Source organism: Onthophagus taurus, chromosome 5, assembly GCF_036711975.1.
Source record: "Onthophagus taurus isolate NC chromosome 5, IU_Otau_3.0, whole genome shotgun sequence".
In the NCBI taxonomy this organism is placed as follows: domain Eukaryota; kingdom Metazoa; phylum Arthropoda; class Insecta; order Coleoptera; family Scarabaeidae; genus Onthophagus; species Onthophagus taurus.
In genome coordinates, this window is record NC_091970.1 from 4,438,481 (window position 1) to 4,460,856 (window position 22,376).

The window sequence follows — 22,376 nt, forward strand, 5'->3', positions numbered from 1 at the left end:
TTGTTTAAATAAATTGAATTAGAGGTAAGGAAAATAATACAGAAGATTTTTTTATTTTTGTGATTTTATTTTTTAATTATCCCATTAATATTAGCCTAAAAGTAATAATAATAATATAATAGTCTTCAAAATCTGATGGAATAAATTACAAAAAAAATAAGAGAAATTAAGACAGTAATACTTTGGCCTAGCGGAATTGTCACTCGCTGTTTTTATAAAAAACACGGCTATAGAAGTACCTCGTGTGCCGGCTCGGCGGGCCCCGAACTCAGATATAATACAATGTTGTCGTGGAATGCACATGTAGGAATGACGACGACGGTGACGAAGACGGCGACAGCGGCTGCGGCTACAAACTTCCAAATCCTCTTTAGAAGCACTTCCTGTGGACGATGGACGGGCCAGACTCGTCGTACTCCTGTTTGGAGATCCACATTTGTTGGAAAGTAGAAAGAGAAGCCAAAATGGATCCACCGATCCATACGGAATATTTCCTTTCAGGTGGAGCAATGATTTTGATCTTCATTGTAGATGGTGCCAAAGCAGTGATTTCTTTTTGCATGCGATCAGCGATACCTGGGTACATGGTGGTACCTCCAGACAAGACAGTGTTGGCGTACAAATCTTTACGGATGTCAACATCGCATTTCATGATGGAGTTGTAAGTGGTTTCATGGATTCCGCAAGCTTCCATACCCAAGAACGAAGGTTGGAACAAAGCTTCTGGGCAACGGAATCTTTCGTTACCAATGGTGATGACTTGACCATCAGGGAGTTCGTAACTTTTCTCCAAAGAACTCGAACTTGCAGCGGTGGCCATTTCTTGTTCAAAATCTAAAGCGACATAGCAAAGTTTTTCTTTGATGTCACGAACGATTTCTCTTTCAGCGGTGGTGGTGAAAGAATAACCACGTTCAGTCAAGATCTTCATCAAGTAATCGGTTAAATCACGGCCAGCCAAATCAAGACGTAAGATGGCATGGGGAAGAGCGTATCCTTCGTAGATTGGTACAGTGTGGGATACACCATCTCCGGAATCCAATACGATACCAGTGGTACGCCCAGAAGCATACAAAGAAAGTACAGCTTGGATCGCAACATACATAGCGGGGGTGTTGAAAGTTTCAAACATAATTTGGGTCATCTTCTCCCTGTTGGCTTTTGGGTTGAGTGGAGCTTCGGTAAGAAGTACTGGGTGTTCCTCGGGGGCGACACGAAGTTCATTGTAGAAGGTATGATGCCAGATCTTTTCCATATCATCCCAGTTCGTGACGATACCGTGTTCAATTGGGTATTTTAAGGTAAGAATACCACGTTTACTTTGGGCTTCATCTCCAACGTAAGAATCTTTTTGTCCCATTCCGACCATTACGCCTTGATGGCGAGGGCGACCAACAATCGATGGGAACACGGCTCTTGGAGCATCATCTCCAGCAAAACCAGCTTTGCACATACCAGATCCATTGTCTACAACTAAAGCGGCAACTTCTTCGTCACACATTTTGAATTAGGCTGGAAAAAATAAAAAAAAAACGTTAATTTATTTAATTCGCCGATGAAATATTAAATATTAATAATTATTAAAATAAAATTTTTAATTGTAGCTAACTTCAAGTCGGTTTAAGAAAAAAGTGACAGCCACGCCCAATTAATAACCGGCGTTGTCAAAAATTTTCCACAATTTGATTTCACCCGACTTTGTGGGTTAAAATGAAATGGTGAGTTATAAAAGAATTTGATAATAATAATAATAATTAAAACTTACTTTTTTAAATTGATTAGTAAAGTAGAAAAAAAATGTGTATCCACACGAATTGGTTGCTACGGGAACACCTGTACTGTACTATCACAGAAAGTGTACAATGAATGCCGGTTTGAGGGCCCCGCAGCTTTTATACCCGAACTGGAGGGTGATACCCCCACCAGGATTACGGCGCAGTATCAGTGGATTCCCGACCAATCGGAAGACCACGGACGCCAGACATTACCATATATGGAGTTCGGGTGCACAATCGCACCTAAAATCCTCCTTTCCCCCGCTTCTTCGTACCACGTCGAGTATAACTCTCCAAACTGTACGGTATGACATAGATTTTTCGAATCATTTTCAAATCGCACTTTAAAATATAACAACTCGACATAATCACCAGTTGTTTAAAAAAAATCATTCTTTTAATTTTAATTTGAGTAAAAATTACGTTTTCTAAATCGGTCCCAAAAACAACCACCTGCTGGAACATTTCCAAGTTTACCGGCTTCGAATGCGTAAATAAACCTTACATAACCTTAACCTAACCTAAACGCGTAATCGCAATAAAAATTTTTGTACTCACCGCGAGAAATGTCCTTCTTAACCTTACGAAAAATACCAAAAAGATTAATTATTATTAATTAATTAATTGTAAAAGGGGGTTTCAATAACTTTTAATTCTTGTAAAAATTCTTTCTTATTTGACGTTTTTAACTGTCAAATTCAAAATAACAACCAAATCATTCGTTTCCATGGCCCGCCTAAATATTATTATTATTTTAAATTTTAAATGCGATTTTCGCGCGCCTCCCCGCCTCGGTTCTATGCCTCATTCATCCTTTTCGTTACCATATTTGGGCATAAAACGAACGGAGCGATCTTATTGGTCCGCTTCGGACGTCGGGTTTTCAACGGCAACAGACGGTACACGACGGTTTCTGTATCCTAACAGGAATTTAAAAAAAAAATAAAATTATTTTTAATCTAATTTTATTGTTTAAAAGCAAAAAAATGCATTAATGTATTTGGGAAATAAAAATTTTTTATGTCAAAAATGTCATTAATTGAGTACGTTCGATAAATATTGATTAAAAAAATTTTTGTTGTTGAAATAATAAAATAAACGTTAAAAGTGTTTAATAATTAGATTCTACGTAGAACATCTGGGAAATGTGGATCTAAAACGGTACAGGAATTTATAACTGTCGTTGAAATAAATGTATGTGATAAATACGTTCCAATACGTTGTAGTTGATTCTGTTTGAGATAATTTATTAGGATAAGAAAATAAAATTGGAAGAATTTAAAAGTTATAAATATTTTAGAAAAAAAAGCGAAAGGAAGTGGGATACACAGGAAGTTGATAAAACATAAACAGGAAGTCGAAAAGAATCGAGACAACCCAAGAATTTTTACTTATTTATTTTATAATAAATAAGATTTACTAAACTCTAATATAATATTAACTGATATTAACCGTTAATTAGACGTCAAATTGATTGACTTTATTAAATTGACCTTGAAAAGAAAATTTAATTTTTGATCGTAATTTATTAAATTATTAAATTAAAATCAAAGTGTGATCTAATAGAGTGGATTTTAATTTTATTCTTGAAATTTATCAAAATAGACCATTTCAAGTTCATGTATCAAATTGAGCGCCTCGTTGGCAAGTAACCTCTTCTTATAGGATAGTTTGTATCTTCAACAAGATGTGTAAGGTACGATTTCGCCTCAAATTGCCGAGAATTCTTCAAAATTGACCGTTTCGTTGTTGATATATCAACTCCAGCGCGACCTCGACGATTTGAGGATAAATATCATCTTAGAAGAGACTTTGTAGTCTTACCAAGACATATAAGGAAGGATTTCGCCTCAAATCGCCGAGGTCGCTTGCGGGCGAGGCGCTAGATACCCCCAAAGGCTGCGATTTTAGGAAAAAAAGTGAAAGGAAGTGGGATACGCAGGAAGTTGATAAAAACTAAAGAAGTCGAAAAGAAATGTGACAAAATAAGAATTTTTATTTATTTTTAATAAATAAAAATTTTATTATTAAACGTTTGTTCTAATATGACAATAAACCTAATTTATTTCTTTTTGAAATTATTATTTTAATTTTTAAAATCGTTTTAATTCGAATTAATTTATTTATAATATATAATTATAACATTAATAATCGAAATGATTTTATTTATTGATTTATTTATTTCTTAATAAAAAGAAATATTAAGCGTCACCTTGACGTTTGTCAAAATTTAACGCATAACCTAATTTAGTTGCGTTTAAAAGTTTTAATTAATTTATTAATTGCAGATATTTATTTGTAACCTTGATCTTGAAAAAAAAATGTTTTTTGGCACGAGTTAAGCTTTCGGTAGACTTACGACAGACGTTGTTGGGTGCTGAATTTAGGATTTGGACGAAGGGGGAAGAGATGAAAAGGGAGATCCCGTCAAAGCACCGCTTCGATTCCGCTCGGTGCAAGTGGTCGACCTGAAGCCGTTTTCGTTCTATATTTAGAAACCCCCCTTCGATTTTATTCTAACAAACACGTTCATGAATATTTCTCGTATTATTTCCAATTAAAATTTAAGTTAATTTACGCTTTGTTTAACTTATTAGAGCGTTAAAAATTAACGTATAGAGTAATATGTTTTTTTAGGTTATCTACAAAGAGATATTTGTTCGCCTTGGATACAATTCCGATCCATTCATCGTCTACTTAAAGCGGTGGTCGATTCGAGGATCGCTTTACCATATATGGTAACAATTTGGTCTGCAACTAACCCAACTGCGACCGCGCGAGCTCTTCTTAAGGTCGATGAACACAACAGCGTTTCTTAGGGCCGAGAAATTCTAATTTTATAGAATTATTTTTATTTAGTATTCATTCCGTTCATTTATTGTATTCATTTAATGTGATGAATCAGAAAATGAGAGAACTTGAAGCATTAGATTGAGTCACAAGTTCCCCTTCGTGGAACCAAGATAAATAATCAAAACGAGAATCTGAGTCATCGAAAAACTTTCCGAATTTCGTTACCAACGCGGAAATGAGGGGGTAAAAGATATCGATTTTTCGTTTGATGATTCACCTCTCCCCGGGTTGAGGTAGGTATAGGTTTAGAGTTTCCATTCAACTTCGTTCTTCTTTAGAGTTGATTTTAAAATGAAGACGAAGACATTTCGATACCGTTTCGACTCTCTTCACGTGACACCGACGACTGCTTCTATATTTGGTCACAATTCAGCGAAAGAACCGAACTCTCCGTGAATGGATGCGAGACGCGTCTTTAATATGGAATAGGATTCTATTTTCTTCGTCGTTTATTTTCTTATTATTCTCGTTTTATTGTCTCTTTCGCGTTGTTGCGAGGCTGTGAGAGTGGAATCTGAAGCGGATAACGGTACTCGAGATGATGTTATTCGGTTCTGTTCCAACGGATGAAGACTAAAAATGGGGTTTATCCTTTTTAAGCGATTTTTGCAATGTTAAAAAAATATGTTGTGTGTGTAATACGTTTTATGTAAGAGTCATTGTTTTTTTAAATGAATTTATTAAGTATTACGATAAAAGATAAGGTTCTGTGTAATTTAATCTTATCTGATATTGATTATTACATTGGATTACATTCAAGTTCCAATCATACTTTTTTTAATAATAAATTTCAATTGAATTGAGTAGATTCCACAACTCTAATTCACTCATTTTTTCAATAAGTTTTAGTAATAGTCATTTAGATAAGACAAGAATTTAATGGAATACAACTTAATCGTTCAACTACGCAGAATGATTAAGTCGAATGCGAATACAATCAGGTTGATTTCTAATTATTAGAGCAAAAACACATTTTATTTTATTTTCCAGCGAAAGAAATCTTTTTATTTGTTTATTTATTAATATATGTAGTTACTAAGAAATCTCCAAATATTAAAATAAAACATCTTATCTTAATATTTCAAAATCACCACGTATTTTCGATTGAATCAATATTTTTTCGTTCGTTTCGTTGAAAACAATTTTTTAATCTAACAGGAAACCCAAACAATTTTATTATTTTAACAATTTTTATTTAAAATACTTTAACCTCAAAAATAATCCTACTAAACGTCATAACTGACGTTTGATGCAATATGACATTTCGCCTAATTTATTTTTTTTAAATTATTTTAATTTATAAAATTGTTTTAATTGGAATCAATTTATTAATATAAATTGTAAATCGAAAAGAATTTTTAATTTTATTTTTAATAAATAAAATGTTTTAATATTAAACGTTTGCTCTAATATGATAATTAAGCTAATTTATTTATTTTTATTAATTGACACAAATGAAGAATTTTTATTTTTAATAAACTTTTATTATAATAATTAACCTAATTTATTTATTATTATTTATAACTTTAATAATCGAAATGAATTATAATCGGCACGTATATTCGATTTGATCAATATTTTTTGCTCATTTCGTTGAAAAAAATTTTTGTTAATCTAAATAAACACAATCCCGGAAAATCCAACCTAAAACGGAAATGTACATAATAAATAAGTGTTGAGTCAAAATGCGATAAACATTGACACATAAACACAATTCGATTTTTGTCCATAAATGGTAAAAAAGGCGAAGGCTCTCTTGCAATAAACATTTCTCGAAAAGGATTTAATTTATTTACACCTTTTCGGTTTTAATTAAATTAATTTTCAAGCTCGGATAATTTTCTTTTAAAATTTAACAACCGCTTTGCAACGAGCGCAAATACATTTTTTTAATAACAATTTATCACGTTTCGTTGGGTTTAAAACGCAGAAAATGATGAAGATTCGGATCGAAGAACTCCACTAACGGTGGTCGTTAATAATAATATCCGGCACGTGCTAATTGCAACTCCAACATATAATTATTAATAAATTAAAATAAAAATTGATTTAAATTTAAACAATTACCCACCCCATCTAACGATATTAACCCTAATTAAATCATCTTTGACATTTAAGAAATAATCCTATATTTTTATCGTTGTAATTTATTAAATCAAAATCAAAATAAGATATATTAACTTTATATCACTTTATCGTTAATTAATTGATAAATTTAATTAATATTAAATCTTAAAAAAAATATTTTTAAATAGTTCATCTCACGGTCACCACCCAAATTAAATCATATTTTTGAGATTTAATAACAACCCCTTACATTTCCTCCTAAAATTAATAAATTTCGCAAAAAAGGGTAAGTAGACCAAAATAATCGTTCAAAATTGAGTTTAGAACACTCAATTTATTTATTTAATTGATTAATTAAACTGATTTTAGGTACTTCGAACAGATTTTCCCCCCAGAATTAATCATTACAATTTTTAGGATGACATAACCTAACTTTTTTATTTAATGAACGTCAAAGTAAATTAATTTGTCTTTTAAATAATACTGAGGAAATTCAATTGGCTAAATCAGCATTAAAAGTAATTTAATCGGCGTTGACGAATCAATTTTATATAAAAAAAATTGAGTATGCTCGGAATGTAAAATTTAAAAAATTTAGTTATGATTCAATATCGATGACATTCATAGGTGACGTAAACGAATCCATAAACGAACCATTAAATCGAGAAATAAAGAAAAACACCTTGAATAATAATAATAATACAATCGTCCTATTTATAAATTTAATTACGTCACTTAATTTGAATGGAATAAAATGAAATAAATGGAATAAAAACGTTGGGTAAAAAATAAAACAAAAAAAGTAAAGAGAAACTGTTATAGATGACCATAAAAGTATTTGGTTGTGCTATAACACGAAAATGGTATTGAAATCTCATAAGCCGCTTTCCAAATTTAGTCTCGAACTCGTTAACATCGCCTTTTATATAAAATGATGGTTTTACCAAAAGAAGAGAACGGTTTTATTTACAAATTTAACTCGAAATTGTTTAATTTTAATTCAAATTTGTTTAAAAAAGAAATTTGTTGGGATTGAAAGATGCAAAGTAAAGGAACATTCTTGAATGTCGCTTTAAGCTTGAAGTGAGGAGAGTCTTTTACCTCTTGAGTTTGAGGTCTTTCTCTCTCTCGACCTAGACACCAAGAACTTGAGACGAGGTCGTCGCGAGATTAATGCTTGACCTATAATTTTGTTCTGAATAAGGAAAAATTAACCAAGGTCAAAGTTAAATGTTTTGATTCTTTTAATTAAAATTATTAATTTAAAAAAGGTAGGCAACTCAATATACACATCAAATTCATTGCTACATTTTTCTTTTTATTTTTAAAATTTAATTTTAATAAAAAAGGTTATTTTTATCGTAGAATAAAACGTAAAATAAGCGATAAAGCGGAAAGTCCAAGTCCAGTGGCATGATCAGTACAACCATCGTTAAAAAAATTACTCTCTCGTTTAATTCTTCCCACAAAATCCTTTTCGATTCCAAAACAACCCAAATCATCTTGAATATTTAGTATATGATCTATAATTTTGCTTGAAAAGAACTCGGAGAATCCCTCATATCCACATAAGGTCACTTAAAAAAAAAAATTGTTATTAAAAATTTTAATAATTAATTCTTCTTACCTTGCTCTAAAACTAAATCATCAAAAACATCATGAAACCCAAATTCAGCGATTTTTTTCATCTCCCATAAAATAACGGAACAAAAGTTTTTGATTTTTTCTTTTAAACCGGTCTCGTTGATGTTGCAGCGTTGAGATTTTGCTATTTGAAGGTATAATAAGCTGTGGGTTATTCCATATCCACGATCGAAGCTTTGATTATTTAATAACCCCATTGTTTTAATGCAAAATGGGCTCATTATGGAGGTTTGTTTACAACGATGAGATTGTTGTAACAATTCCATTAAACAAGCATCGGAATTTTGTTCGTTAAGCCGTTGTTTTTTGTAATAATCGAATAATTTATTCAAATTATTTATTTTAATCCTGTTAAATTTATTTGCTTTTAAGGTGTTGTTTCTGAATTGTATTGGTTTATTCCAAATTTGTGGATTTAAAATAGTGTTTTTAACTAAAAGAAGACTGTTAATGTGTTATAAAGAAACAAAATAAGGAGTTACATAAATAATTTCTTGAGCTTTCCCTTTCGATTTCTTTTAATCTCGAATGTGTATCTAAAATTTTATTCTCCACATTAATAATTTTATTAAAATACTTTTTCTTTATAACATTATTTAGTTTCAAATAATTTATATTAGCTAAAAAATTAAACTGATATTAAAAGAATCAAATAGAACAAATAAAATCGTACCTTGAGTTAAAACCGTTAAAAACATTGCATCGACGTTCATTTTATTTTTATTCCTATGAATATAATTAACGGTCTTTTCAAAAGCGGATACAACAAGGTCCAAATTTATTTCTTCCCCATTTAAACCATATTTCCTAAACGATTGGAAAGAAAGAAATATTAAAAGAATCAAATACAAGGGTTTATCAAACATGTTTTTCACAAACCAAGAATTGTTCTTGATTTATGTATTCGTTATCTTAATTAACGCAATAAAATCGTAGCATACTTTCTTCAATAAGAATTGAATAAAAACGGGCAACCAAAAATGCATTGTGATTATTAAGTTGCCGATTAATATATTTGAAAATCATTTTTATTCCAACATCTATTCAATTATATTCTCAAAGGTGGTCATCATAATTGGTGATTCTCGTTAAATAGGTGACGATTTATTTTTACTTTACGTTTTATGCTTGTATCGATTCATTTTGATGCTTTAACTCAGTTTCAATTAAATCTTCGTTAATCAGGACTAAAATATAAAGCGAATTCTGCAAAGGAACGCTTTTCCATTTTTTTGAGGTTATTTTTTTAGGATATCTGAAACAAATTTTAAAACACTTTGTTTAATTAAACAATTCTTTTAGTATGTGAAAAATATTACATCATTTTACTTATTTACCTGTTATTAATATAAAACAGGTGCTTTTAAGGTATAAAAAGTTAATTTAAAAGGGGTTAACCCACCAACAATATTTTAGTACCAACCTCAAAAAATTAAAAATTTATAAGAGAAAATAACTTTGAGTTTATTAATTAAAGTTTTATAAAAAACGATTGCTTTTAAGCTTTTATAAGTTTTTATTTTTATTGTATATTATATAATTTCTTTTTAATTTTTAATTAATTTGTTGATTTTAATTTTTATTCGCCATCTATTGGCCAAATCCCTGTATTGGTCAAATCAACTTTATACTTACCAAGATTTCTAATCTCTTTTTGGTTTTACTTTAGAAAAGATGCAATAATTAAAAGTTTAATTGATAAACCTTAGTTAGAATACATTAAAGATTTATTTAAATGTCAAAAGCGTAAGTAGTTAAAAGAAAATAGTTATCAACAAAATTCATGTCACAAAAACCTCATAGATGGCGCTATTAAAGAAAATAAGATAATTCTTGAAATTCAATTTCATTCATTTCAACCTAACCTATAAATCACAAAATTTGTGACGATTACTACGATTAATACATTATTTGGTTGTAGTCATTTCAATGTTGTAATCTACATATAATAATTAATACCAAATAGGTAAAAAATAAGGTCGCTGACCCTTATAAATAAAACTGACCCTGCCCAATACTATTGCGCAATGGGGTCATACACGATTTTTTTTTTATTATATTTTCTGAAAGTTTATATAAAAATATAGTTACCGTTATTTTTTTTTTTAATATTTTCGAACAAAGTCATTGTTAAAAAAATTATTGAAAATTTATATACCCATTTGCGCTTTTAAAATTCCCACGTTGATGACGTACGATTCTCACTTTTGCGTCCCCTGCTACCCGCTCAAATGCGAGAAAGAGATGAACGTCATTTAGGTTGTATTGAAAAGAGATAGAGTGTTTGTAGGTTATGTTTATTATGTTTTGTTCATGGATGTAATAGAGACACTGTATTACATCCATGGTTTTATTTTGACACTGTCACACCGCAAGCGCTATCTAACGGACAATTTAACTTGTTTTAGGCAGTGCGGTTCCTACGTCACACAAAAGCCGCGAAATTATTTCGTTTGAATATTTGCTATTTTTCACTTCAAATTACGCAAAATATAAAATTGATCAAAATATTTCTTTTACTTTGTGTTCATGCATATACTTGCATATATCGTTTGACATAAAAATTTTCTCTAAATTTAATAAGTGTGTATGACCCCATTACCATAACCTTACCCAACATTTTATGCCTAGGGGTCATTTACCCTGTAAACAAAACTGACCTAGCCCAATATTACTTGCGCAGGGCCATTGAGATGGATAAACAAGATCATAAAAAAATAGTTAAAAAAATAATTTTAATGTTGATGTCAAAGTGACAATGACATGTTGAATGTTTTTGATTTGTCAGGTTGGTAGTAAAAAACGAATAAATCGAAAATATAAATAAATAATATTTTAATGAATATCTTTTTTAAAGCTAAGTATTGATAAAATGCAGTTTGAGCAATAAATGATTAATTTAACCCTTGTATGTAGATTCTATTTTAATTAGAGATTCTATATTCTGATAAGTAATAAGTTGAACATAACAATATTAGGTGGCGCTAGTAGCAAACGTTGAATTACGAAAAGTTAATTTATAAAATTAATTTATTTATTTATGCCAAATGCAACTATTTAATCATTTATATCAAGGTATTTATTTAATTTATTTAACTTTATATTTAAAAACAATAAAATGATATGAAACTATTTTCACGATTAAGAGAAATGTCAAAATTTTTGAATTGTCAAGGTATGTTAAATGTATTTTTATGGTTTAGTATAAATCGTGTATTTTTCGAAAATATGTACAAGATTAGCATGGTCATATCTACGTTAATATGAGATTAAAATTTAAATTTTTAATCAAAATCGATTTATATGAGATAAATTTGATTTTATTATTTTTTATGAATAATAGATAATTAAGAATCAGATTAAGTTGAGAATTAAGTTAATTAAAAAGAATTAATATTGAATCAACTAGCAGCATCCCGTGGTGTAATTTTGAATGAAATTGTATTTTGGTTGATTTTAGATAGATGGCGTTATGTGTCAAATATATGTAAAGAAAACTCATTTTTTTTAGTTTTAAGTAACAATTGATTTATTTTGAATCATTTATCAAAAAAATATATATAGACTCGCTATCACAGTACCGCTCTATTTACAACTTAGGAGAAACTCTTAACGGGTTTTTAAGGCACCGTTTTACAAAATATTGTTCACCCCATTTTCTCTATACAAAAAAAACGATTTATCATCACAGGTACAACGTTCGGGGCTTACAAAAAAAACTATTTTAATAAACATTAATTAATTAAAAAATAAACCGACTAAATCGGTATCACAAAACGCAGAAAAAGTTAACAAATAAAATGTTCTTTAAATTGACATTCTTCGACAAAAATAAAAACATTTCGATACTAAGATTAATTAAAGCTTTAAACGCTGGAAGAGATCAGGACGAATCCGAAAATTAATTATTAAAAGAACTTAAAACTAATTTGAGCAAAAAAAGAAGATTTTTTTGAAAGTTTTTGCACTTTTTCACCATGGTCTCCAAACTTGTTCGTTATTTTGGGCTACCTTTAAAAGTCCCGTTGTTGAACAATCTATAGGCGAACCGGGTGCTTGTACTGAAGAGGTGGTTGAAGAAGCCGGTGTTAAAGGCATTTGATAAACACTTTCTGGGGTTGGCGTTCCGGGTGGTGTGTAAGGTGTCGTTGTTGAAACATGAACAGTTAAAGGTGACACTTTATCCATTTCGTTGAGTCTTAACCCAAGATGGGTCATCAGTTTGGTACCCAAACCAACATCAACTCCTGGTATGGAGGCCAAACATCTCGACACTTCATTTGCACAATGAGTGTAACCGGCGCGAAATCTGTCTGCTTCAATCACAGGATTCGCAGATAAACGTTGTTGTCTTCTCAATTTGTGTAAATGACGAACCGTTAACTCGAGGATATCGGCTTTTTCCAATTTAGAAACGTTTTCGCCTTCACTTTGGAGCGCCGTCACCATTAATTCTTTTAATTCGTCCAAACAACGATTGATTCTTGCACGTCGTTTACGTTCCAACATCGGTTTCATTACTTTTCTGTATTGATAGGTTCTTGAGATTGGTTGTGGTTCTTCGGCGGATAAAATTTCGTAAGATGTCGTTGCCATTTTTATTTGAAAATAACAATCCAAGTAAATAAAATAAAATAATAGTAATCACTCGAATTCACTACTCGTTTGAAAGAAACTCTCTCGATCTGAACAGTGTGCTAGTTCAAAACGAAATGTGGTTTAAACGGTGGAGGGATTGGGCTTATATAGGAGTTGGGTCCGTTGGTTGGATCGTGGGAATCGCAGTTGGCGCGGCGTTCCCACAGTGTAGGCCACCTGTGCTTCTATAAGCACACGTGCAGCTGCCTGCCTCCACTATAAGTTCCCTATCGTCGTCGTTCCTTTTCTTTCCCGTTGGGGGGGCCCCTCTGGGCGTTTGTTGTCTTCGTTGCTCATCGTTGTCGTTGTAGATCGAGTCGGTAGTGATTCGGCGGCGTCCGCGGCGCGGCTCGTGTTCGGTTCGTGCTATGGAAATGTCGCGGCAATTACGATTCTTCTGAACGCCCCGCTTTGCCGTTGTTACTGTTGTTACTCTCACGAGATGATGTTATCCTTTTCTAAAACGACACAAGATACTTTGAAAAATAAAATTCTTCTATTATAATTATTTTACTTATATTATTTAAAACATAACCTAATTTTTTTTGGCAGGATTTATAAAAACAAAGATTTCATTTAATCCCATCTAGCGGAAATGACCCATATTAGACGGAATTTTGACATTTATCATTACCTAAAATTTTTTAATTTTATTAAAAAAATTAAATTAAAATAACTAAATTAATGTTAAATTATTTATTTATTAAGTCAATTTCTTCTAAAATGACATTTACCTCAAATCGCCGAGTTCGCTTGCGGGCAAGTCGCCGGTTTTGATGTATCAATATGAAATAGTTAATTTTGGAGAATTTTAGCGCCTCGGCGATTTGAGGGTAAATGTCATCTTATAAAAGACTTGGTATTCTTGCCAAGACATGTAAGAAACGATTTTGCCTCAATTCGCCGAGGTCGCTTGGAGGGAGATTGCTTGAGGGTGAAGCGGTAGAATTCTCTGGAATTCTCTGAAAGTGTCAATTTTGTCAGTTTTCTAAGTCGAAATGTTCTAATCCAAACTCACTCCATCTAGCGTTAATGACACATATTAATTAGTGTTTTGACAGTTTATATCCGTCAATTGCGATCTGTTGAGATCTTTGGTTGCGATACTTCTTAACTTTGTAAAATTTTATAAAAAAAAATTGTATTGATCCAAACAACTAATCAAAATACGTTTTAGAACACCCAAATTATATATTTAACGTGATTTTGGGCACCACGAAGAAATTTTGTTCCCGAAATTGATCAACGAAGTTGTCTTCAAAACATAACCTCACGTTTTATCAGGTGATTTATTAAAACTAACGCAAAGTAAATTGATTAATATTAATATTAATTTATATTAATTTCTAATTAATTCTACAATATACGATTTCTTTTTTAATAATTAAGTAATTTTTAAGTTTATTTTTCTTAATCTTATAAATAATATTTTTTATCACTCCATCTAGCGATAATTACGCATATTAAGTGGTGTTTTGACAATTTATATCCGTCAATTACGATCCTTAAATTTGTTAAATTTTACAAGAAAAAAGTTATAATTGAACCAAACAACTAATCAAAATACGTTTTACAACGCCCGAATTACTTATTCAACGTGAATTTAAGTTGCGGGAAGAAAATTCTTGGGCCGAAATTAATCAACGAAGTTTTCATCAAAACATAACCCAACCTTTTATTACGTCAAATTAAAATTTCTTTAATTTTATTAAAATTTAGATAATATTGTTATCGAAACACGTGCCCAAAAAAAAAGTAAGTACCCCAAAAAACAATTAGAAATATTCGAATGCTGATTGTGTATTATTTTCGACGGGTTATCGGTTATTTTGCGACTCTCGAAATTAAGCCAAAAAACAATGGGCCAAAAAAACGATTTTTATTATCTCGTTTTTTTCGGGGACAATAGGATTCGATAAGATGAACGCGTGATACTCACCCAATAATAACCCGAAATTAATTTGCACAATAGAATAAACGTCATAATAATATTTTGTAGAATTATTGTGAAGGTTTAAATTGATGTAATCGAATGAAAAGAGTCTTGAAAAAAATTTTCCGCAAAACAAACACACGTTTTCGAGTTTACTCTAAATATAAACGTAAATAAATAAATAAATAAACCTTTGATACTTTTGCGAATAATTTTTTAAATTTGAGCGAAAACTCGAGATTACTAAAAGTAAAAATGTGTACGGAAATGTCGCAAAAAAACGATAAATATCAATAAATAAACACCACATGCCACTTGAACGTTATGCAATAAATAAACACCCGAAAATTTTGCGTGCAATTTTTATTAATAATTTTTTTAATCTTTTAGGAGCAGCGCCTTTTGTGTAAGTTGATGCCACGTGCTCGAGCGTCGCTGTAGTCTTCAGCAAAATTCTTACGTACACAAGACACATGCCGGACAAAAAGAGGAATAAGAGAATCGAGGAGACCCCGAGGGGGAACGACGAAAAAGGGGGACATCGCTGGCACGAGTTCGAGCGCCGTTTTTTTTACGAGGTTCCCACGGTCTGTTAACACTGTGTGCGATTCTCGTTACAGGTATGTACTAAGAAGTTAATTTTTAATTTAACTCATTGTCTGGTTACTTTAAATGTTTGGGGTTAAGTTTTGAGATGATTTGTAGCTCGTGACTCATTCAATCTCGCCCTTATTCCCACGACCCAAAACACCGGGGCCGGGATTCCGTCCCGTTCGCCATATGCCGCCCGTAGAAGGCGCTCAAATCGCCTTTGAATCAAAAGGAATTCACCACCGTGGGAAGGATTCGTTTTCTCCCTTTTCTTATTATTATCCCACTCTCCCTTTTATTATTCTCCCCTTCTTTTCTTTTGCAAATAAATAAAGCATGCGTTCGACACACTTATTCCACGCTTACAATGTTTACAATAAATCTTACAGAAATATTAAAAACCCACGCGATCATTTAATTGTTTGACCGCGTGCCTGAATCAAGTCGCAACAAGTCGTGGTCCCACGTCTCGCTCCATTCGATTTTAACCTAATCGCAACCGTGACCGGTGCTTTAAGCATACCTCTTTCTCTTTTTAATTGTCTACGCCACCACCGTTTACTAAACAATGACAGGCGAACGGTGTTTGAAAGCAAAGAGAAAAGGATCGAAACGGTGTGCGAGAAAGAGATGGTCGGGCGATCGCACGTGCTCACAGCACCGTTCCCACGGTAGTTGAAAGCCCCCTTTACCTCTTCGCCTCCCTCTCAAGGCTTACTGACGACGGCGACGGCACGGGTCCCAACAGAAACAACAACACAACAAGAAAACCGATCGGCGCGTGATTACCGGATCAAGTTGTCGTTGGTATGAATAGAAAAAGAAAGAAACAAAAAAGAACATTTATTGACGCCAAAAATAACTACACCACCAATGCATAGTTCTAAAATATTTGCACGTGTATGAATTACGCATTGTTATGATCTTTTAACAATGCAATCGTTGCATCATAAAAATACTCAACTAAAAAATAATAAAAAAAATTTATTTCAGTTAAATCAAGCAAAAATCCTGTCGAGATTTACACACCCACCCTGACGATGAAATTTCACGCCAAAACCTGTTTACATAAAAAATTATGAATCAAAAACTTATAAGTCTTCTTATTTACTCATAAAATTTTTTAATCGTACCCGAAAACTAAGTACACCAACTTTTCTTACAATCATCTTTTATGATCCCGTGCTCAGCACGCGCACAAAGCAAGCTGAAAGGGAAAACCCCAATTGAGATTAGTCACGCAGTCACAACAAGAGAAACCGGGATGCGAATACCTGGTAACAGCGAGTGCGAGAGGGATGGATTAAGCGGGAGAGAGTAAAACGGCGGTTTCGTGTCGTGTGTCTGTGTTTTCGTTCGCAACTCTCCTCAGCCGGGAGAAGGAGGAGATGCCTTGGAGCGTGTCCGTTCACTGTTTCCCACGGTCCTCGAAGGCTCGCTCGCTTCAAAGAGGCAGCGAAAGAATTCGAGCATGTGCCGGCTGCTACGATATCGTCGCGATTCGCGTCACAATTATTAACGGAGACCTCTTTTACTTAAAGCACATATCATCATCAATAAGATAGCTACTATTAATAGAATTTACGGATTTATTTTTTTTTTGATTTCTATGGAATTGTTGTGACATCAGACCGATTTTCTTGGTTTCGGTGTTATTCATATTAATTATTAATAGAAAAAGTTTCTATTCAATATTAATGTTTACAAGCCGAGGCAGCTCTGCTGCTGAGGCGGTGGTTCAAGTATTGCACAGCAATAAGATAAGGAGACGCACGGCTAAACCCGAATGTTTCTAGTTGTAGGTCTAATGTTAGTTCTACTGATAGTGCAAGTGTAAAACTAGAACTAACACTATACTTAGAACTAGAATCATTTGGGTTTAGCCGCACGTCTCTAAAGACGGCTAAACCCAAAACTTTCTAGTTGTAGGTCTAGTGTTAGTTCTAGTTGTAATTGTTATGCAGTGCTAGATTGTTGTATATTCTTATTGAACTAAAAGTAGAACTAACACTAGACCAACAACTAGAATCATTCGGGTTTAGCCGTGCGTCTCTTAAGATGGAAAGTCAGAGCTACCACAAGAACGTCTCCTTTTCCAAGCAAAACTTTTCCTTTACAAAACTGTTCAATGCCTGTACTATAAAAGCTATGTTGCATTTTATGTGGGACAGTGCAAGTACATGTTAGTTTCGTAACTATGGTTACTATTCATGTATTGCGAGTTGTATGAAATTCCCGGTATATCATTATAAGCCGAGCCAGCTATTTAAGTATTACAAAATAATAAAAATATTATTTTTTAATGATATATAAATATTGAAGAGAAATCTTTCATTATTGTTTTGTAGTACTTGAGACACTGCTCGGCCTGTTATCATATAATAAGTACTGAAGAGAAACGTTTTCTTATCGCTCTATAATAAGCAAGCCGCTGCCTTGGCATCACGGCTGTCTTGGTTTATAACAATATGTAAATACTGAAATCGTTAGTTATTACTTTGTTTACATGAGCCACTACCTCTGCAGCTTAGCTGCCTCAGCTTCTAATGATACATGCATTTTGTAGACAAACATTTACTTATTACTTTGTTTAATTGATCCACTGCCTCGGCTTGTAATGATATATGAATATTGTGGACAAACATTTACTTATTACTTTATTTACTTGAGTCACTGCCTCGGTAGCATAGCTACCTCGGTTTTTAATGATATTATTAGTAGTGTGATAGTAATATTATACACTCATGCACATCTCATACTATATCAATACTATAAAGAAACATTTACTTCTTACTTTGTTCACTTAAGCCACTGCCTCGGAAGCATGGCTGCCTCCGCTTGTAATAATATATCAGTACTGCAGACAAACATTTGCTTCTTACTTTGTTTACTTAAGCCAGTGCCTCGGCCTGTAATGATGTCTAAATACTAAAGAGAACCCATTTCTTATTACCTACTTAATTTAGTTTTTGATACGATTATGCTGTATAGGATAGAAAGTGTTAAAAAGCAATATAGGAAAGGCACTAATTACTGGGAATCAGTAATTTTTGATTTAATCCTTTTTTTATTTTCGTAAAAAGATTACTTTTACACTTTGGCATAAAATAATCCACTTAGTAGTTGGTATTAAAGCTTTCACCATTCTCGACGATACTCTTTGGTGTGGAGGTAATAATTTCCTGCTGTTACAAATTCGTTCCCACGATATTCACCGCGAGGCGACGTCGCGTTACGCAACCGCTCGAGGATATCCCTCCAATTTTTGACGACTTATTAAATACTTAACAAGTAAATACCTAACCTATGCGATGCGGTTGCGGTTCGATGGAACCGTATCCGTTTTGAATATTCAAGTGCGCCAATTGTAAGCGGTCCCGTGGTCTTCTTTAATCGACCACTGTAGCGGTTCTATATGATCCGTATTATTATAACGGGATTTTCTTCTGATCGGGGGAGAAAAATTTTCGCGCACCGGTATCCAAAAACCACAAAACAGGTAACGACAAAAGGATGTTGGTTGAATTTTATTAAATTTCTAATTATTTTAATTGAGGAAACGGAGTTATTTTTTCTTTATGTTGCATTTCGCGTGTTGACCGCGTGGCGCGTTACTGTCGCGCGCGCCACAATCGCCGTCGTCGATCCATTTAAAAACACGTGTACCACCCGATCTGGGAATCGTGGGAACTTCGGCAGATGTGCGTGTATTCTACGTGCATACTACGTTGGCCCTGAATCACGCATCTACTCGCCTCGCATTATTATCTCTTCTTCTTCTTCGTCGTCGTTTATCCATCCGTAGTGGGCTGCTCCTGTTACCTCCTTCTTTTTTTATTTCTTTTCTTTTTTATTACCTTTTTATTTTTTGATCACGCCACTCAGGTCCGGATTAACTCCGCAAATATTAACTTATTACAAACAAAGTGCCATCATTAATATTGTTTTCTTATTAAAAAAAACTTGTTTATGAAAGTTAAGAATAAGAGTTTTTTATTTTTGCATGATAATATCTTTGGATGTGTAGAAGTCATGGGAACGAGGTACTTAATGGTGTTCGGATAGATGGCGTTCACGTCACGCTCGGTGAGTCGCGTGCTGGGTAATAAAAGCGACGAGAAGACAGCGGCCGGCGAATGTTTCCCAGGAGGTGACCCGTGCCGAAGAGGTCGGAGGTCACGAAGAGAAGCCGGCACGTTCTCTCAACTCGAAGATTTACTACTTAGTCTGCGCAAACCGAGTTGAAACACTTTCTACGAGAATAAATAAAGTGCAGAATAAATAATAATGGATTAAAATATTTGAAAACATATGGTGGTTGAAAATAACCTCCTCGAAATCGTTTCCCACGATGACGTTAAAGTGGGTTCTAATTTCGAGAGGGCGACGACAGAAACGACCCAAATTGTCTTCCGTAAAAGGCAACAACGCGCCACCACAACACCGAGGAACGCGCGGCGGTTCGTCCTCTTTTTTTCTCGTTCCTTCTTTGTCTCTTTCGCGTGCTTCCCCTGTGCTGGTTGTTGCCGTTACAATGGGGGGCACATGGTTCGAAACGGAATCCCACGGTACTAACCTTACCGAACGGTGAACACGTGGTCGGCTCGTTCCTATACACACACACACACTCAGAAAACGAGCACGCTGTGATTGAAACGGTGTGTTTCTGGCACATATTTACATCGTGTTATGCGGGATAAAAACGATTATTAAAATTTATATTTTTTTTATAACAACGTTCATTCATTATGTGTGTCTCAAGTAGTACAAAACAATTAAAAGTAGGAGGCAGCTTTCGTGCCGAGGCAGTGATTCCATTATTGCAATTCAATAAGAAACGGTTTATCTTATATTAGTACTCATATCAATATTATTATAGACCGAGGCAGCTGTGCTGCCGAGGCAGTAGTTCAAGTATTACATAGCAATAAGAAAAGATTTCTCTTTAATATTTGTATGATATACAGACCGAGGCAGCTTTGCTGCCGAGGCAGTGGTTCAAGTATTACATACAAGTATGCAATAAAAAATGATTTCTTTGCAGTATTCCTCTATACCATTAGCAAGGCAGTGGTTCAGGTGTTGCAAAACAATAAAAAACGGTTTGTCTCGGTACGCATATCAGTATCAATTCAATACAGGCCGTGGCATCTATGCTGTAATAGTTAAGCTTTAATATACACTTATTAGAAAGAATTAGAGAGACTGAGAACATAATAGGACACGAGAAAATTATGCCAGAATAAATTTATAAAGATTTAAATCTAGGACAACAAGTGCAGGGGCAAAGAGGAGCGAATTCTCACTGAACAAGGCGATATACTCAAAAAATGGATGGTTTACTATCCATGAGATAACAGAGAAGATGCTATAGTGAAATGATAGTAGGAATTAACTAACTAACAAACAAAAAAGCATCAGGATCGGATAAAATTGTCGATCACCTAATAAAAGGAGGAGTTTATCTTTGAATCGTTGCTATCTTTTTCTAAACAAGGCCCGCAAAGTGGTTCTCGAAAAAGAACCACGTGAATAGCCCCAGGGTGAGTCAGAATGACTTTGTTTTTTTACTGATCACCAATCTTTATACGCTTTGGGGTTGAAATTTAATGTGGATGTGAAATGAAACAAAAAAATTAAGTGGTTTTTGGGATGTATTTAAAATTAAAAGTATGTAGAAATTATGGTAAAAAAATCATTTATTTTTCAAAATCCTTAAAAGCTAATCAAAAAATGGAAGACATCTTAACACATTAATTAAAAAAAAATAATTAATTCTCGGCGTATTTACAAATCATTAAAAAAATTAAAGCCTTTAAAAAAGGTACATAAAATCATTCCTTATTTATAAATATCACATCGGCAACTTTTTCTAATTAAAAGTCACCATTCTTCTTAAAGCGAGTTTAAATTGAGCGTGATCACAAAAAGATGTGATCAAAAAATCACAACATTTTTATCTACATAATCTTGTTTCAGGTTGAATCGTAATGATGATGGAATTTAAGCTTGAGCCCACCTGTCTTGAGGAACTTGAATCTGTGCCATTTGACCTCGAGAGATGGCGTTGTAATCACCGTAAGTTGAAATATCGCAGTCGGCTCCGTTATGCATCGAGGTCCAGAAAAAGGTGCCGGCTTCTGTTCTTGCAAAGTTAACGGGAACGTACTTTTGGCCTCTTGCGATTGGCAAAATCTCCATTTTACCATTTTCGTAAACCGGAACCGCCGAGAATTCGTTACAATTGTCGATCTCTTCGAAGATCCTCGCCTCGAGTAACTCGTTGGCAAGATTATCGTCGATCTCACTGGCGTTGTCGCCGAAAAAATCCGGTTCGTCTTCTTTCTTGTACGTCGATGACTTCTTCTTTCTTAGAAACGACTTGATCAGCTGTTTCAATTGATGAACCGTGGAACGCGCCTTTTTCGCGTTCAATTGGTTCTCGTTGGAGATGTTATCAATGTAGTACTCGTTGAAATTCATTTTTTTCGCTTATCAAAACTCTTTGAAAATCGTTGGGTGATTGTTGAAGGCACGAATGCTTCTGGTTTTAGTTAGGCGCGTTCGGTTGCTTTTATACCATTTCTGATCCCTAAGGGTGTAGCAATGTTGTAGAGGGGGCGAAACCCCATGGACCTATGGCAAGGCGGTATAGGGACAGGTGTGCGTATTTCGAGAGCTGAGTATGAACGTAAAGGTAGACGGAGAGGGAAGATACGGGTTTATGCACGCTTTTGAGAGTGAGAGGAAATTTTTTTTTGATATACATACTTTGTTGTTGTGTGGATATGGGGTGTCCGGGTTTCGTGGGAATCGCGAGATCCCAGAGTTTCCCACACTTCGAGAGGACAGATGGTCGGCGTGGGCAGGGATGA

The 22,376-nt window shown here is 33.6% G+C and overlaps 4 protein-coding genes and 3 long non-coding RNA genes across 10 annotated transcripts in view; 2 read left to right on the forward strand and 5 right to left on the reverse strand.

The window, feature by feature from the left end:
- LOC139429855 (uncharacterized) overlaps window positions 1–22,376 on the reverse strand; it is a 56,638-nt gene that overhangs the window by 20,439 nt on the left and 13,823 nt on the right. The gene's annotated exons all lie outside the window — the stretch shown is intronic.
- Window positions 47–1,868, reverse strand: LOC111426160 (actin-5C). The gene is made up of 2 exons (XM_023060542.2): window positions 1,766–1,868; window positions 47–1,512 (listed from the first exon to the last, which is right to left on the reverse strand). Exon 2 carries the CDS (start codon window positions 1,499–1,501, stop codon window positions 371–373), a length of 1,131 nt encoding a protein of 376 aa, XP_022916310.1. The 5' UTR covers window positions 1,502–1,512; window positions 1,766–1,868; the 3' UTR covers window positions 47–370.
- Window positions 6,921–8,002, forward strand: LOC139429781 (uncharacterized). Its single transcript, XR_011640363.1, has 2 exons — window positions 6,921–6,981; window positions 7,065–8,002. It is a non-coding gene; the product is annotated as an uncharacterized lncRNA (long non-coding RNA).
- Window positions 7,993–9,756, reverse strand: LOC111426715 (UPF0764 protein C16orf89 homolog). Of its 4 annotated transcripts, none has more exons than XM_071195929.1 (6): window positions 9,677–9,756; window positions 9,459–9,594; window positions 9,013–9,146; window positions 8,822–8,959; window positions 8,323–8,772; window positions 7,993–8,272 (listed from the first exon to the last, which is right to left on the reverse strand). In XM_071195929.1, the coding sequence occupies exons 2-6, from the start codon at window positions 9,479–9,481 to the stop codon at window positions 8,052–8,054; spliced, it is 966 nt and encodes a 321-aa protein (XP_071052030.1). In that variant the 5' UTR covers window positions 9,482–9,594; window positions 9,677–9,756; the 3' UTR covers window positions 7,993–8,051. The 4 variants fall into 4 exon arrangements, with proteins under 4 accessions (XP_071052030.1, XP_071052031.1, XP_022917140.2 ...); XM_071195930.1 differs by having other exon boundaries at window positions 9,281–9,594; XM_023061372.2 differs by having other exon boundaries at window positions 9,219–9,594.
- LOC111426140 (enhancer of split mgamma protein-like) lies at window positions 11,841–13,242 on the reverse strand. Its single transcript, XM_023060516.2, has one exon. The coding sequence runs from the start codon at window positions 12,933–12,935 to the stop codon at window positions 12,312–12,314; it is 624 nt and encodes a 207-aa protein (XP_022916284.1). The 5' UTR covers window positions 12,936–13,242; the 3' UTR covers window positions 11,841–12,311.
- Window positions 13,928–16,581, forward strand: LOC111426142 (uncharacterized). The gene is made up of 4 exons (XR_011640435.1): window positions 13,928–14,095; window positions 14,155–14,261; window positions 15,301–15,530; window positions 16,495–16,581. It is a non-coding gene; the product is annotated as an uncharacterized lncRNA (long non-coding RNA).
- LOC111426141 (enhancer of split malpha protein-like) lies at window positions 21,183–22,047 on the reverse strand. The gene has a single exon (XM_023060517.2). It carries the CDS (start codon window positions 21,982–21,984, stop codon window positions 21,505–21,507), a length of 480 nt encoding a protein of 159 aa, XP_022916285.1. The 5' UTR covers window positions 21,985–22,047; the 3' UTR covers window positions 21,183–21,504.